The 16,436-nt window shown below is 41.0% G+C and overlaps 1 protein-coding gene across 2 annotated transcripts in view; it reads right to left on the reverse strand.

Moving 5' to 3' along the window:
* Positions 1-16,436, reverse strand: part of commd10 (COMM domain containing 10) — a 100,202-nt gene that overhangs the window by 72,873 nt on the left and 10,893 nt on the right. For both annotated transcript variants that reach the window (XM_080188982.1, XM_080188981.1), the window contains exons 3-5: positions 14,274-14,384; positions 9,171-9,326; positions 7,682-7,792 (exon numbers count right to left, since the gene is read on the reverse strand). In XM_080188982.1, coding sequence (XP_080045108.1) covers positions 7,682-7,792; positions 9,171-9,326; positions 14,274-14,384 — 378 coding nt within the window. The remainder of the gene's footprint in view (positions 1-7,681; positions 7,793-9,170; positions 9,327-14,273; positions 14,385-16,436) is intronic.

Genomic DNA, 16,436 nt, shown 5'->3' on the forward strand with positions numbered 1-16,436 from the left:
GGACAGGCAAAGACATCCTTCCTACAAGTCAGGTACTAAGAGAATGCACAAGGTTGACCTTATTAAATGGTTTGTTTGACAAAATTGGATGAAAAGTTTGAATTGTGGTGGCTTTCATTTCAACATTGTGGCCAAGAGGATGCAGTAAAAGGAGGAAAATAAAGTGCGGGGATGTTACAGAGTGGGCTTGAGGGAGTGAAAAGCATTCATTCCTTATGAGTTAAATGGTTTATAAGAATTGGAGTCCTGTGAAGAGATGCGAGTCAGGCTAGAATGTGGATGTGCCAGCTGCCTCTTCCCTTCCTCCAACTCTTCCTGTTGAGGTGTTCACCAAGGGCAGCAGAGTGGCTAGCACTGCTGCCTCACAGCGCAGGGACCTCGGTTCAATTCCAGCTTGGGTCACTGTCTGTGTGGAGTTTGCACACGCTCTCCCCATATCTATGCGGGTTTCCTCTGGGTGCTCCGGTTTCCCCCCCCACAGTCCAAAGATGTGCGGGTTAGGTAGATTGGTCATTTTAAATTGTCTCTTGAATTCAGGGAGATTAGTGGGAAAGATATGTGGGGTTATGGGGATAGGACCTGGGGGTGGGATTATTGTCAGTGCAGACTCGATGGGCTGAATGGCCTCCTTCTGCACTATAGGATTCAATATCACTGGTGGCAAGGGCGATGTCCCATGTTGACTAGGTTGTCACAAATATGGAAGAACAGTACAACTCCAGATGCCTGCTGCGACAAATAATGGTCGACAATTCCAGTGTGGTTCAGACAACTGAACCATGATTTCAGAACCCTAGTGGTGTGCTCTATGATGTTTCTGGCTCTTGCTGGTCACATGTGGTTGGATTGCAGAGTGGAATTACGAGTTGGGTATTAAACAGATAGCCTTGGGCACCTGCCTTGCAAAACCATGTGCACAGTCCAGCTGCTTTTCTTCGTTCAATGGAACACAACAAACTTCACCTCTCCCTGCATAAAGAGATCTCTGATCCCTCTGATGTAGCCATGATGCTAAGTGTTAGATTTGTCACCTACTCCAGTTTCTTTGTGGCAGGATCTCTCCATGCTGAAGGCCATGGTCACCTTTAGTCCTGCTCAAGGCTGCAGCTCTGGTTGCAAGAGATGACAGAGTTCTGTGAACACCTCCGTTGTAACGAGTTAATGATGCACTGGCTTAGGCTGTGGACATCCAAAACACACTAAATGGATCGGGCCACCTTCTCCCTCCTGTCTGAGGGCAGCTTGTGCTTTGCTGCCATCCCACAGGAATTGTAACAATGGCGCTCATGATCAGGAGCAAAAAAATTTGCAGCAATATCCACTGGCCTTTCCAAATTCTGTACCATTCCCTGCAGGCTTCAGTTGTAACTAACTCCTCAAAACACTCAGAACGTTAAATTGTACTGGTGGTGGGACCCTTCCTGCTGCTGAACACATTTTCAGCTATGCATGGTAAAGTGTGGGCACTGGTTTGCCCAGCGAAGTTGAAAATGGCAGCACTGGCATCCAATCAGCATTACCCATCTACAGACATCACAATCCGCTTCCACTGCACACTCCTACTGTCTGCATGAATGCCCTTACCAAGATGGCACTTGGCACAAGCCACCCCAGAAGTTCGCACATGCAGATTGGACACCAACTTGATAACAAAACTGCACCCAGTGTCAAAGTGACAGTCATTGTGGAACCCAAGTTTGAGGCAATAAATTGTACAACTTCACTTAGTATGCTTTTATTGCTGCCTGCTGGAGGTCAAGGTTAAATCAGGAAAATTAAAAGATCTACAGGGCAGAACATAATTAATGGACTTGACGATTTATTCATGGAAGATGTTCAATGAAGCAGTTCATTAATACAGATCGATGCTCCTCATGCTATGGAGTTCATCCAGCTTACATCATAGGGCAGATTCACAATTTTATGAGAATATAGTTGAATCTAGCTCTAGGGACTGGCGGGGCCAAATGGAGCAGTTTTAGTGAGAACAGATGGCATAAAAGTGCCTATTATAAACATATAAATAGTATTGCATGAGTCGAAGGGTGGGACTGAATAGAGGTTCAAGAACATCATCTTGTGGAAATAAGGACATAGCTGCGGTACTAAATGAGTACTTTGCCCAAGTCTTCCCTGAAGAGGATATTGCCAATATCCCTGTAAGGAGGAGATGGTAGATAAAAATGGATAAATTATTAAAAGGTTGGCAGTGCTCAAAGTAGATAAGTCACTGATCCAAATGGGATGGATCCTGAACTACTGAAGCAAATAATGAGTAAAGCAAATAAAAAACAAGCTTTATCAAACAAGCTTTAAAACAGGTAAAATCTTCCAAATCTCTTTCGATGTGGGAATGGCGCCAGAGGATTGGGCGAACCCTGTAAAAGGCAGGGGAGATTATTAAACCCAAAAACTACAGACCAGTCAGTCTGATGTTTGGGAGGAGCAGAAACATTTAAAAACAATCACCCAAGCCAAAATAAATTTGAACTTGGCAAAAATATGCAAGCTAGCGTGGATAATTAATTGCTGACAAACTTGATAAAAGTTCTTTCCTAATTTAGTGCAGAAGTTTGACAAGGGCCGTGCATTTGATATTGGGCATATGGACACTGAAAAGCTGTCAAAGTCCCATATGATAGGCTTGCTAGCAAAATTGAAGTCCAATGACTAAAGGAGCAGTGGCTATCTAGACTCAAAACATGTTCAGGGACAGAAAGCAGAGAGTAGTGGTGAACTGTTGCTTTTTAAACATTGGAGGGGAGAGCAGTTTGTCCTTTGAGGAGAGTTTAAGTCAAATGGACCTAATGTTCTGGAGGTTAGAAGACAGAAGTGATCTTACTTAAGTGTTAAACATTCCTAGAGTGATTAACAGGTTAGAAAGATGCTTTCCCTGGTTGTAAAGTCTATGATGTGGAGATGCCAGCATTAGACTGGGGTAAGCACAGTAAGAAATCTCACAACACCAGGTTAAAGTCTAACAGGTTTATTTGGTAGCACAAGCCACAAGCTTTCAGAGTGCTGCTCCTTCATCACCTGTTGGACTTTAACCTGGTGTTGCGAGACTTCTTACTGTAAAGTCAATAATAGGGAGGGGTAGACATAGTCCCAGGATAAGGGGTCAGCCATTTAGGACTGAGATGAGGAAGAGTGTCTTCAATCAGAGGGTTGGGAATTGCTGGAATTCTCCACTCCAGACATTTTTGGCTGACCTGAAGAGTACATTTAAGATGGAGAGAGTTAAATTTTTGGACACTTGGACAGGGATCAAGAAATCTGGAAAGAAGGTGGGAAAATAGTGTTAATTCAGCCATGATCTTACTGAATGGTAGAGCTAAAAGAATTGAATGGCCTACACCAACTCCTATTTCTTCTGCACAGTAATGTCCTGCAGGCATCAGTTTCAGGACCCAGACATTCAGGGCATAGTTTCAAAAGGCCAAGAAGTTTGGAGATACGGTAAACAGTGAAGAAGATTGTACTTGGCTTTAGAACGAGATAGACTGGTGAAATGGGCACATGTATGGCAGAAGAAATTTAATGCAGGGAAGTGTGAGGTGATTAATTTTAGTGGGAACACTGAGCAGAGCCAATATAAACTAAATGGTACAATTTTAAAGAGAGCTGAGGGAACAGAGAGGCCTGGGTACATCTGCACAAGTCTTTGAATGCTGTAGGACAAATTGAGAATGTTTTAAAAAAAAGCATTGGGGATTCTTCGCTCATCAATCAAGGCAAAAAAAGGAAAAAAATTGCAGGGCAATGGGCAAAGAGAAGTGGGGTGGGAGGAATTGGGTATTTTTTCAAATAGTCAACACAGTACAGAAGATATAGGCTCATGGTGCCTTTATAATTCAATGATTCTATCCAAGACTGTGGTCATAAAAGTGGATGAGATTCAATGGCAAGGGACTGCACTTTGGGGCATATTACTGCAAGATTTTGGGGATTAGGTGGCAGAAGAGATATCTGAACCTCAAAGTGCCAGTAAATGCTCAGATTTTCCATTATTCTATAATTAAGGAAAGAATGCGGTGACTGGAATCCATATATAGGGGTTACATAGGATTATAAAAATAATACAAAGTTATACACTTTCAATCTGAACCTTGAATGACCAATAGTGAAAGTGCTGATCGCCTTCCACGTCCTTCATAACCGTCGAGGCAATGCCCGTTTAGTTTTGGAAATATGGTTTTCAAACTTTCAACTGAACAAAGTAGTTAAAAATGTAAGGTTATCTTTGAAGGTGAATGTGAAATAACAAACAAACCTTCAGGTCCATTGAAACTGATCACTGTCTCAGGAAGAGATATTAAAATGCAAGGTGCTGAATAATAAAGCAATAGCTGCCAGGCCCACCCAAAACCTCTTGGAAATACACGTTGGGTGAAGTATAACAGGTCAGGCTACAACCACTGCATAGAACTGGCAAGTGACAAGGGGAGTGTCATGAAAATTTTCAGGAGAGTAAACAGGTTGAAAAGCTCTGCTCAGTCTCTCCCACCTCTCTTTTGAAAGAAGTGCATTAAACAGTTCAGAAGTCAACTTTATTAGAAATCTACTGGCGAACTGAGGTCTTGTAATAATTGCAACATCTTCTACTTCTTTTATTCATTCGTGGGATTTGGGTATCACTGGCTGGCCAACGTTTATTGCCCATCCCTAGTTGCCCTTGAGACGGTAGTGGTGAGCTGCCTTCTTGAATTGCTGCAGTCCATGTTCTGTGAGTTGACCACAATGTCATTAGGGAGGGAATTCCAGGATTTTGACCCAGCAACCGTGAAGGAACTATGATATATTTCCAAGTCAATGTGGTGAATGGCTTGGAAGGGAACTGGCAGGTGGTAGTGTTCCCACGTATCTGCTGCCCTTGTCCTTCTAGATGGAAATGGACATGGGTTTGGAAGTTGCTGTCTCAGGATTTTTGGCGAATTGCTGCAGTGCATCTTGGAGATAGTACACACTGCAGCTACTGAGCATCAGTGGTGGAGGGAATGGATGTGATGTCAATCAAGTGGGCTACTTTGTCCTGGATAGTGTTAAGCTTACTGTTGCTAGAGCTGCATCCATTCAGGCAAATGGGGAGTATGACATCACACTCTTGATTGTTCCTTGTAGACAGTGGACAGGCTTTGGGGAGTCAGGAGGAAAGTTATTGCCACAGTATTCCTAGCCTCTCACCTGCTCTTGTAGCTACTGTGTTTGAGTCCAATTGAGTTTCTAGTCAATGGTAACCCCAAGGGGATTCAGTGATGGTTACACCATTGAATGTCAAAGGGCGGTGGTTAGTGTGTCTCTTTCTGGTGATGGTCATTGCCTGGCATGTGTGTGGTGTGAATGTTACTTGCTACTTGTCAGCCCAAGCCTGCATATTGTCCAGATCTTATTGCATTTGAACGTGGATTGCTTCGGTATCTGAGGAGTCACAAATGGTGCTGAACATTGCACAATCATCCCCACTTCTGACTTTATGATGGAGGAAAGGTAATTGATGAAGCAGCTGAAGATGGTTGGGCCTAGGACACTACCCTGAGAGGCTCTTGCAGGTGTCCTAAAACTGAAATCACTGACCCTCCACAACAACAACCATCTTCCTATGTGCCAAGTATGACTTCAACCAGCGGAGTGTCTGCCCCCCAATGCCCATTAATTCCAGTTTTGCAAGAGCTCCTTGGTGCCACATTCGGTTGAATACGGCCTTGATGTCAAGGGCTGTCACTCTCACCTCATCTCTGGAATTCAGCTCTTTTGTTCGTGTTTGATCCAAGGCTGTAATGAGGTCAGGAGCTGGCGAAACCCAAATTAGACATCACTGAGCAGGTTTTTGCTGAGCAGGTGCTGCTTGATAGCACTGTTGATGACCCCTTCCATCACTTTACTAATGATCGAGAGTATACTAATTGGAAGGTAATCGGCTGGGTTGAATTTGTCCTGCTTCTTGTGTGCATGACATACATGGGCAATTTTCCACACTGCTGGGGAGATGCCAGTATTGTAACTGTACAGGAAGAGCCTGGCTAGGGGAGCAGCAAGTTCTGGAGCGCAAGTCTTCAGTACTATTGCCAAATGTTATCAGGATCCATTGCTTTTGCAGTATCCAGTGCCTCCAACTGTTTCTTGATATCACGTGGAGTGAATCGAATTGGCTGAAGGACTGACATTTGAGATTCTGGGGACCTCTGGAGAAGGACGAGACACCAGCTAACCCAAATTAACCCCAATATTTAAAAATATACAAGGACAAGCAAAGAAAACTTACAGTATATTTTTTGAATTTTTCTTATTGGACCGAACTGCCCTCATTTCTGATACCAGTATGTGAGACATTGTGACTTTTTAAGCTTTTTCCCACGGATGTGGTTGTTAATAAATTTGCTCTTTCTTTATCTCAAGAAACCTTGTGTGATTGGCTCCTTATTGCTCAGCAATCCCAAAGGATCATTAAAATCACAGAACACTGCACCAGTTCAGATTAAAATCAACATGGTATCAGTTATAATGTTTCAGTAACAATAAAGGACGCCGGCTACAGAAAACATGGTGCTGACAAAACATCCTGCAAAGAAACATGATTAAAATTCATTTCTTAAAGACACAGTATTGTCGCACAGGGGTGAAGTTGAGTGATGGAGGTGGAAGTAGACAGTCTTTGTGATGGCATGGACAAGTGGTCAGTAGCATATCTCAGGGTTAAATATTTTAATTTAAATCTAGAGATTCTTCATTTTTAATCCAAAGAATAACGTTTAAATGGTAGACTGACTCAAATAATTGTCCTCTCCATTTTGCCTCTTTGAAATTTGACTCTCCTGAGGATTTTTACTTCTTTGCAAACAGCTGGCTTGGATTTCTGTCCATAGGTTTCACAAAGCTGAAATTCCAACATCACATGAGCATACAGTTTGTTTATTCTCAGACAGTTGCCTGGAAGAGGAGTGGAGTCAATAACTAAGAACCAGAGTTTGAAGGCGGCACTGGAAAGTTAGTTTTCCAGATGTTTACTTGGAGGAAAGTTCTGCTCATTCAGAGAATGTTCATACATTCTGATTTGAAAGTGGCATACGCTTATGAAAAGGAAACTTAAACTTTTGTAGTGACCAACCAAAGAGGTTAAATTGGGTAGAGTCAGTTCATTCCTTCACACCAAGTCATAACATAAAATGCTATTATTTTTCCACAGGTCAGACCTTTCTCAAGATATTGCTCTCTTAACTTAAAGAAATTGTCCTGGCAAGTATACCATTACAGATATAAACAAGCCATCTTAATTTTCATTGCTATTTTCCCCAAGCAAACATTTTTCTGCCTTCCTTATGTGAAAGGTGCTAATTATGCAATGGCACACTTCAACAGATATTAATCAACAACAAATACCTCATCAACAGTTAATGACTACGTTCTTATAAGAACAGGGTTGCATGAGTGATGTACGAGAAGGTGAGCAATTCACATAGAAAAGCAACTGAGCAGGAGTCAACCTTTTCAAGGACAAAAGAGGAGGGCAAAGGTGCACAAATGAAAACCCTGCACTGCTCAAGTCCATTAATCATAAAATCTTTTTGGGTCTAGATGCACAAAACTGAAATTTACATGTGTATGGTTACAGCTGTCCAATATAAACTATACCAATTTGAACACAATGTTGCTTTCCTTTCTATAACATTTCTATTTCACTTACCTCACAGTCTTCACTGTTGATTCCAAGCTCCAGAATAGCATGAGGAGATTTCATTTTGGCTTGCGTTGAATGACCCATTTCAAGATTAAGACAGAACCCAATCTTTTCAAGCTGTAAATGTGATTTGAGGTATTAATTCAGCAAAAATGTTGGACATTAGAATAAATTTCCAGACTATTTATGTCTCTGTCTCTGCTCCCTCTCCTACCATAACCCAAAATTGTAACGCTACTTGACTTATTACAGCACTTGGTCTTGACTCAGCACATGCAATACCATGGAAAATTCACTAGCTGCGTACATAAATTTAGTTCAAAGAACTTGCCTCAATACTGAAAAACAATTAGCAAACTAATGTCATCCACATTTTTAATGAACACATTGGGATAATATAGGTTATTTGAAATCAATGGCAAAGATAATTGGGTGCAATGTAATGCAGGCTGTCATTTGCTTGCACTCAACTTCTAGAATCATAGAATGCGTACAATACAGGAGATCATCATTTGACCCATTGAGTCTGCACCGACCACAGTCCCAGCTAGGCCCTTTCCCTATAACCCCACATATTTACACTGCTAACCTCCCTGACACTAAGGGTCAATTTAGCATGGCCAATCCACTTAACCTGCACATCTTTGGAGTGTGAGAGGAAACCCATGCAGACACGGGGAGAATGTGCAGACTCCACACAGGGAGTGATCCAAGCCAGGAATCGAACCCAGGTCTATTTTAAGTCAATAGCACATCTTGTGCTATTGGTGAAGATGAACTTGACTCTAATAAGTCTGTATTTACAATTTACGTTAGTAAGAAACACAGCACATTTATTTGGACACATATGCTCTTGTCTATTCTAATAATCCAACTTGTACCATCATTTTTAAAAAATAATTTAACATAGTTTCAAACGGCTTGAGACCACCAATGCAGAAATTATAAGTCTAATTATTATACATTATACTTCCCTGAATTCTTGGCTTTTCATGATTGGACTCTAAAACTCCGAGAGAAAAACACAAGTGTTTTGCCTGTAGCTAGCAAACAATTAAAGCTAACAACTAGAAGTTTTAAACAAGCTAGAACTATGACATGGCTCAGCTGATAGCACGCCCATGTAGTCACGGATTCAAGGCATGTACAGAAACATTGCCTAGACGTTCCAGTAGAACATGAAGAAGGAAAAGTTAAATTGAGGCCCACAACTTCATGTTAGTCATGTGGACATTAGAGGTTTCCTGGCACCATTTGAAAAGTAACAGGTAGGTTGTGGACCATTCCCTCACCAACATTACGAAACATAAATAAAGTCATCATTCAGTTCTTCGCCATACCCGTATGCCACCTTTATTGTGATAAACTGCAATTATACTTCAAAGTAATTTTCTGCCTGTGAAATGCTTTAGTATATTTTTGTGGCGTAAGTGCAAATTCCTCCTTTTAGAAAAAAAGCCCAGTATTTATTTTTGATTGTCTCAAACAGTATTACCTTTTTAGGCGCAAAAGTACTTTGCCTCAATTTTTCAACAATATCTTGACCCATATTTGTCCAGGCTTGGGCAAAGGCCTCAGCTTTTTCTTGACTCAGATGAATATTTTCTAGTTGTTGTTGAAGAGCAGCAGGTTTCATGTTGTAATAGGCTGCCTGATAAGAAGACAAAAGTAAAGTGAAAATTCATAACAAGCCAAACATCTTTCGGACTTGGAACTATATTGTCATTCCTTCACTGTCGCTGGGCCAAAGACAAAGTCTTGGAATTCCCTCCCTCCCTCACAGCACTGGTGGTGTACTTACACCACATGAACTGCTGTGACACAAGAAGGTGACTCACCACCACCTTCTCAAGATTAACTAGGGTTGGACAATAAACGTTGGCCCTGCTAGCAATATCCATGTTTCATGAACGAATAAGAAAAATGCATCATCCCCTCTCTCCCCAACAGAACGAAGCTTCCATCATTTGGGCAAGTTTCTCCTGCATGCCAGGTGGTCTTAAAACTCCCACTAACTAACTCAGGGGCAGACATCCGGGACTACATATTATAATCTTATATTAGCAAATACTTCTGGTTCGAGCAACTCAAATTCACACTGTCTAGTTTTAAAAAACAAATTTTATCAACTCAAGTATCCACATTTATAACGCTCTCTCCAATTCCACTCTGAAATGAACACAGAATTCAATGGAATTCAACAACCAGGTTTCCACAAATCTAACAAGATTCTTTCATCTGAATAATACCATAACTACATGTCTAAACAAAAAGTATATTGAATTGTCATTAAAATGTTTACGTAAGGATCTGATATTTCCCAAAAGGATTTGAATTTGATGCATGGCCCCAGAGCTGTGATGCAGTGAACTAAATGTGGATTGTGTTGTCTGAGTATTTAGAGACAATTCCCAGAGTGTATGGGCATAGACTGTAATTTGCTCTAATAGGGTATTTTTGTCAGTTTCTGTCCTAAAGCTTTCAAAATTATTTGTAGAAACATGAAAGATAAAATTTACATTTACTTTTTTTTAAAATACAGAATGTGCCTGTTTTTACGTGGCACTCGAATTGTGAAGCCAACAAACTTGCTAGCCTTTTCTACTGGCAAAGCACCGGTAAAAATTGTTTGCTTTGAACCTCCTGTGAGGTTTCTGAATATCGAGTATCAGCATGAACAGACACTTTCACCCATTCCTCACCCTAATGCATGGTTCTGAAATTTATAGAACACAAAAAAAAAGCTACAACACGCACGTGGCTTTTGTTCCCTTCTCTCAGGCTCAATACGCTTTTGAAATTTGTTCTCTAGTTTTCAAAACTAATAAAGATTTGCCCTATCAGTTAAAAGAAAGTACTGGAAACAGAAGGAAAATATTGCATCAATAAAACTGACAATAGTATTGATGCATTTTGGGAAATTAGGTGTACGAGCCAAATTCAGCATGCACGAATTCGAGAGGCTCAGCAAATATATAATTAACAAGCCCTAGGGTTTAAGAAGAATGGAGTTCCTCAAGTAAAAACCTGTATAAACACACTAAAAGACAAATTCAAAGGCTCAATTTTATTATATGACTGTAAATGAACATTTCTTTACTCTTAGGATAATAGATATTTTAGTTGGTTATTAAAAAAACTTCATAAAGCATTTTGAGTGATCTGCATGTTCCCTGTGGTCAGGTTGAGGAAGCTAACAAAGTCAAAAAACAACCAAAAACAAAGTCATGAAAAAATACAGCATGTAAGGCCATTCAGCCCATTGGCCACGGTAAGCTCTTTGAACAATTGCTCCATTGCCCCCAGCCCTTTCCCCATAGTCTTGTAAATTTTTCCCTTTCAATTATTTCTCTTTTGCAAGTTATTATTGTATCTGCTTCCAGCACCTTTCAGACTCATATACTGGTTCATAACAACTATTGTGTTAAAAATAAAATTCTCCTCTCACTTCAGGTTCTTTTTAAATCCGTTTCTGCTCACTACCAACCCTTTTGCCACGAATCCTTATGCAACCAAGAAAATCTGCACATAATTTTAAACACCTCTATTAAACCTCTCCTGAAACGTCGCTGCTCTAAAAGGTGAGAAACCTCGCTTCTCTAAAAGTCCTGTTGATGTGGAACCCATCTACCTTTGACAGGTACCTCCTGTCCAAAGGTTGGTTCAAATACTCCAGGAAAATGAAATCTTTCCACCTGTATTATTTCTCTAGCCATGTAATAACCCTAACTTGTTCACATGTTGTACAGGAAGAAAAATATGGGAGAAAAGGTTGTTGGTAGTTGATAAGCTAGTAAACTTTTCAAGAAATCATTCATTTTAAACCATCAGATAATTTTATAAACTCAGAGTCTGGAATGTTACTGTCCTACTTTAGGGAACTTCTTGTGCAGGAAATACTTAATGGACATCTTCCTTTTGTAAACAAAATCTTTATTTCGGCATTTGGTTCTTTTTTTCAGCATTTTCTAAAGATGGCTTCTGTAGGAGCTTTTCAGGGAGCTACGTATTATGCTGACTTCATGCAGGAGATTTCTCTTATTAATACAGCTCAGCAAACACAAAGAACTCAGAGAGAGTAGTTTCTGATTGAAGACGCATTTTATTGACCCAGGCCTGATTTCCACTACGTTTTGTGAAGGGGAGGTCATGTCTCGCAAACTTGATTGAGTTTTTCGAGGATGTGACGAAGATGATTGATGAGGGTAGGGCAGTGGATGTCGTCTACATGGACTTCAGTAAGGCCTTTGACAAGATCCCTCATGGCAGACTAGTACAGAAAGTGAAGTCGCATGGGATCAGAGGTGAGCTGGCAAGATGGATACAAAACTGGCTCGGACAAAGAAGACAGAGGGTAGCAGTGATAGGGTGTGTTTCTGAAAGGAGAGCTGTGGCAAGTGGTGTTCCTCAGGGATCAGTGCTGGGACCTTTACAGTTTGTAACATATATAAATGATTTGGAGGAAAATGTAACTGGATTGATTAGTAAGTTTGCGGACGACACAAAGGTTGCTGGATTTGCGGATAGCGATGAGGACCAGCAGAGGATACAGCAGGATATAGACTTGGGCGGAGGGATGGTAGAGGGACTTTAATCCGGACAAATGTAAGGTAATGCATTTTGGCGTGTAACGCCACTGTTTAAAAAGGGAGGTAGACAAAAGGCGGGTAACTGCAGGCTGGTTAGCTTAACATCCGTAGTTGGGAAAATGCTGGAATCTATCATTAAGGAAGAAATAGCAGGACACCTGGAAAAGAATGATTCAAATCAAGCAGATGCAGTATGGATTCATGAAGGGAAAGTCATGTTTGACAAATTTACTGGATTTTTATGGAGACATAACGAGTGCGGTTGACAAAGGGGAACAGGTGGATGTAGTATATTTAGATTTCCAGAAGGCATTTGATAAGATGCCTCACAAAAGGTTGCTGCATAAGATAAAGGTACGCAGAGGTGAGGGCAAAGTGTTAGCGTGGATCGAGGATTGGCTATCTAACAGAAAGCAGAGACTTGGAATAAATGGGTGCTTTTCTGGTGGGCAGTCGGTGACTAGAGGCGTATCGCAGGGATCAGTGCTGAGGCCTCAACTGTTTACCATATACATGAATGATCTGGAGGAGGGGACCGAGTGTAGGGTAACAAAGTTTGCGGATGACACAAAGATGAGTGGGAAAACAAATTGTGCGGAGGACACAGAAAGTCTGCAGAGAGATTTGGATAGGGAAGTGAGTGTGCAAGGATCTGGCAGATGGAGTATAACGTTGGCAAGTGTGAGCTTATCCACTTTGGAAGGAACAATAGTAAAATGGACTATTATTTAAATGGTGAAAAATTGCAACATGCTACTGTGCAGAGGGACCTGGGGGTCCGTGAGCGTGAATCACAAAAACTCAATTTGCAGGTGCAGCAGGTGATCAAGAAGGCAAATGGAATGTTGGCCTTTATCGCGAGAGGGATGGAGTATAAAAGCAGGGAGGTCTTGCTGCAATTGTACAGGGTACTGGTGAGGCCGCACCTAGAGCACTGTGTACAATTTTGGTCCCCTTATTTAAGAAAGGATATATTAGCTTTGGAGGGGGTGCAGAGAAGGTTCACCAGGTTGATTTCAGAGATGAGGGGGTTAGCTTATGAAGAGAGATTGAGTAGACTGGACCTGTACTCATTGGAGTTTAGAAGGCTGAGGGGAGATCTTATAGAGACATATAAGATAATGAAGGGGCTAGACAGGGTAGAAGCAGTGAGATTTTTTTCCACTTAGAATGGAAACAATAACTAGAAGGCACAACCTCAAAATATGGGGGAGTCAATTTAGAACAGATGAACTTCTTCTCCCGGGGGTAGTGAATCTTTGGAATTCTCTGCCCATTGAAGCAATGGAGGCTACGTCATTAAATGTGTTTAAGTCACAGATAGATAGATTTTTGACCAATAAGGGTTAAGGGGAGCAGGCGGGTAAGTGCAACTGAACCACTCAGGTCAGCCACGATCTTATTGAATGGCATGGCAGGCTCGAGGGGCTAGATGGCCTACTCCTACTCCTAGTTCTTATGTTCTTATGAGGCGTCTACAAAGATGTGGATAAGTGAATTCGCGAAAAGAGGAAATTGCGAATGATGGGACTTCACTGTATACCAAAAATAGTTAGCTTTTAATATCAAAATAAAGTAAAGGTTACTTTTAAAGTTTATTTATTAGTCACAAATAAGGCTTACATTAACACTGCAATGAAGTTACTGTGAAATTCTCCTAGTCGCCATACTCCGGTGCCTGTTCAGGTCAAAGCACCACACCAGCACATCTTTCAGATTGTGGGAGGAAACCAGAGCACCCAGAGGAAACCCACACAGGCACAGGAAGGACATGCAAACTCCACACAGACAGTGACACAAGCCAGGAATGAATCTGGGTCCCTGGCACTGTGAGGCAGCAGTGTCAACCAAATCAAACATTAAAATAATTTTTACTGTAGTTCCACAACCAAAAACTGCAATGCTATTCAGTTGAATGCTATTGTCAAGCTTTTAAATGTATTATTAAAATCAGAAGGAATGTAGCCACATCCAAACTTTTAATATAATGCAATTTCTCATGATCTTACCTGCTCCAGGATAAAAGATACAGTTTCCAGCACCAAGCGGAGGTCTTGTTTTTCCAGAGAAAGTGCGACTTGAAGCTTTTCTGTCTCTTCTTCATTAAATGAATGCTCATCCTAAATGCATAATTGATTAGTATCGCACTGATGCAAGAGATTCTAACCAACATTGTATCATACCAGTGAACTGCAAAAGTAATTAGTTAGTTTTGAAAAGTAACTCATTACATTTGAAGAACGTTCTTATAAAACTAACTACTTCTATATGAACTAAGACAAGGCTTTAAATAACAAGCTGCCAGTTTAGAGGTCCTTTGGTGTAAATTGTCAGTTTGCAACCAGACCAAGTTTCACTGACTGTATATTTAAATTTACTTTAATATTTTGTTAAATCAGAAATGCAAAACAAACATTTGTATACCAATGAAAAGTAAAGTGTAAAATAAAACGAGATCAGAAAATTTACAGTTGAGGAAAAGATCATCATGCCAGACACCTCAAGGAAACTATTGAATCGAGGACAGGGACAAAATTAACATAAACAAAATATCAGCAATAAAGAAATGAGTGGTATGAAGTGAAAAATCTCCAGGACCAGGCTTCCAATTCACAGTTTTAAAAGAAGTAGATGAGAACATTGTAGCTGCCCTAATTATAATCTTCTAGAGTTCTCTGAATTGGGGAATCATTCCTTTAGGTTGGTAAATAGCAAAGTGTCACGCACAATTTAAGTAGCAGAGAAAACTGGAAGAACATATACCAGTTAATCTGACATGCATTCTCAGGAAATTAGTAAGTTGAACATCTTGAAAATTTTTAGTTGATCAGGGAGTCAGCATGGATTTGAAAAGAGGATGACGAACTTGAGGGAATTTAAGAGGTAGTCAAGTAGTGAACAGGGAATATCTATGGGAGTAATTTATATGGGCTTTCAGGAAACATTTGACACGGTCTCTCAAAAAAAAAAGGTTGTTAGCTAAACTTGGACCCTATGGGATGGAAGATAAGTGACTGACCTGGTTAGGAAATTAACTGAACATGGGTGAAATCATTATTGCCTTAGACTCTGGTGACACAACAAGATCTTTCCATATCACAGACCAGAACCTCCAAACACTGGGCTCTCCAACTGCTCTTTCCAGGAGTCAATTGTCTGGCTGCAGGATTGCTGTCCAATTAGGGAGAGCAGGTGGATGAGGAGCACTAATGAAGGTTCAGTATTTAAAAGATCAGCTGTTGGGAGAGAGGCATTGCAATTGTAAAATTGCTTTTTTAATTGCTTAAGTGGTTTCCGCCTTCCAAACCACTCCTGGGAAAACAGAAGGAGGTGGAAACATTGTTGTTGTGTACTGGAAATGTCATATACAGGACAGCTTTTGATCAAAAATGAAATTATTTGTGGTCTGTAATCTCTTCCATGGCTGCTGCTTCTGTTTCCTGCACCAGGTCTATCACATCATTTTCGGTGTATACATTAATACAACAGAGCTCCAATGAGCCAAACAGGAACAAATACATAACACATCCTCCCTTTTTAAACTGAACATCCTGAAACAGGTCCAACGTGAACAACAGTCAATGAAACAGTCACTTGATAAGTCAGACGGTCTGGAGAGGTCGTCACTCTCGCAACAGTTAACGGTGAACTTCTGGCATCTTCATCTCCGTACCGACGGCATCAGTGGTTAGTTTAACCAGCATTGATGTAGGAATTAGAGGTTGTCTCTGTGTTGAACGAAGGGGGAGGTGACCAGTGTCAAGTAGTGCAGGCACTATTGTAAGGTTCAAGTCAGGACTTCATACATCTGACCCTGAATTTTCAACAGCCTCCAGATTTGACTGATCTCTTCTTGCTGCCAATAACTGGTCCGCATGTCTCCTCCAGATAACGTCATCTCTGGTCTGCACAGCGTTGGAGACAGATCCTACCTGTGCAAGGACGGTGGCAGGAACCCTTCTCTTTCCTGTGGATTAGTCCAAGCCAAAACCAATTATCCTTGGTGGAAAACTCTGTTTCACTTTGCCTTCCTGCTGTTCCACTTGTTCTTGTTGTTGCACAATCTCCTTAGCCTTTTGGAGGTTTCAAGAATGCGGAACGCAGCTGCCTTTTTATCACGAGTAAAGCGGATGAGGTCTTGGTAGACGAGTAGGTATTTATTAAGTCATTTG

The sequence above is a fragment of the Carcharhinus amblyrhynchos genome, chromosome 5 (assembly GCF_965287045.1).
Source record: "Carcharhinus amblyrhynchos chromosome 5, sCarAmb.v2.hapA, whole genome shotgun sequence".
NCBI classification, from domain to species: domain Eukaryota; kingdom Metazoa; phylum Chordata; class Chondrichthyes; order Carcharhiniformes; family Carcharhinidae; genus Carcharhinus; species Carcharhinus amblyrhynchos.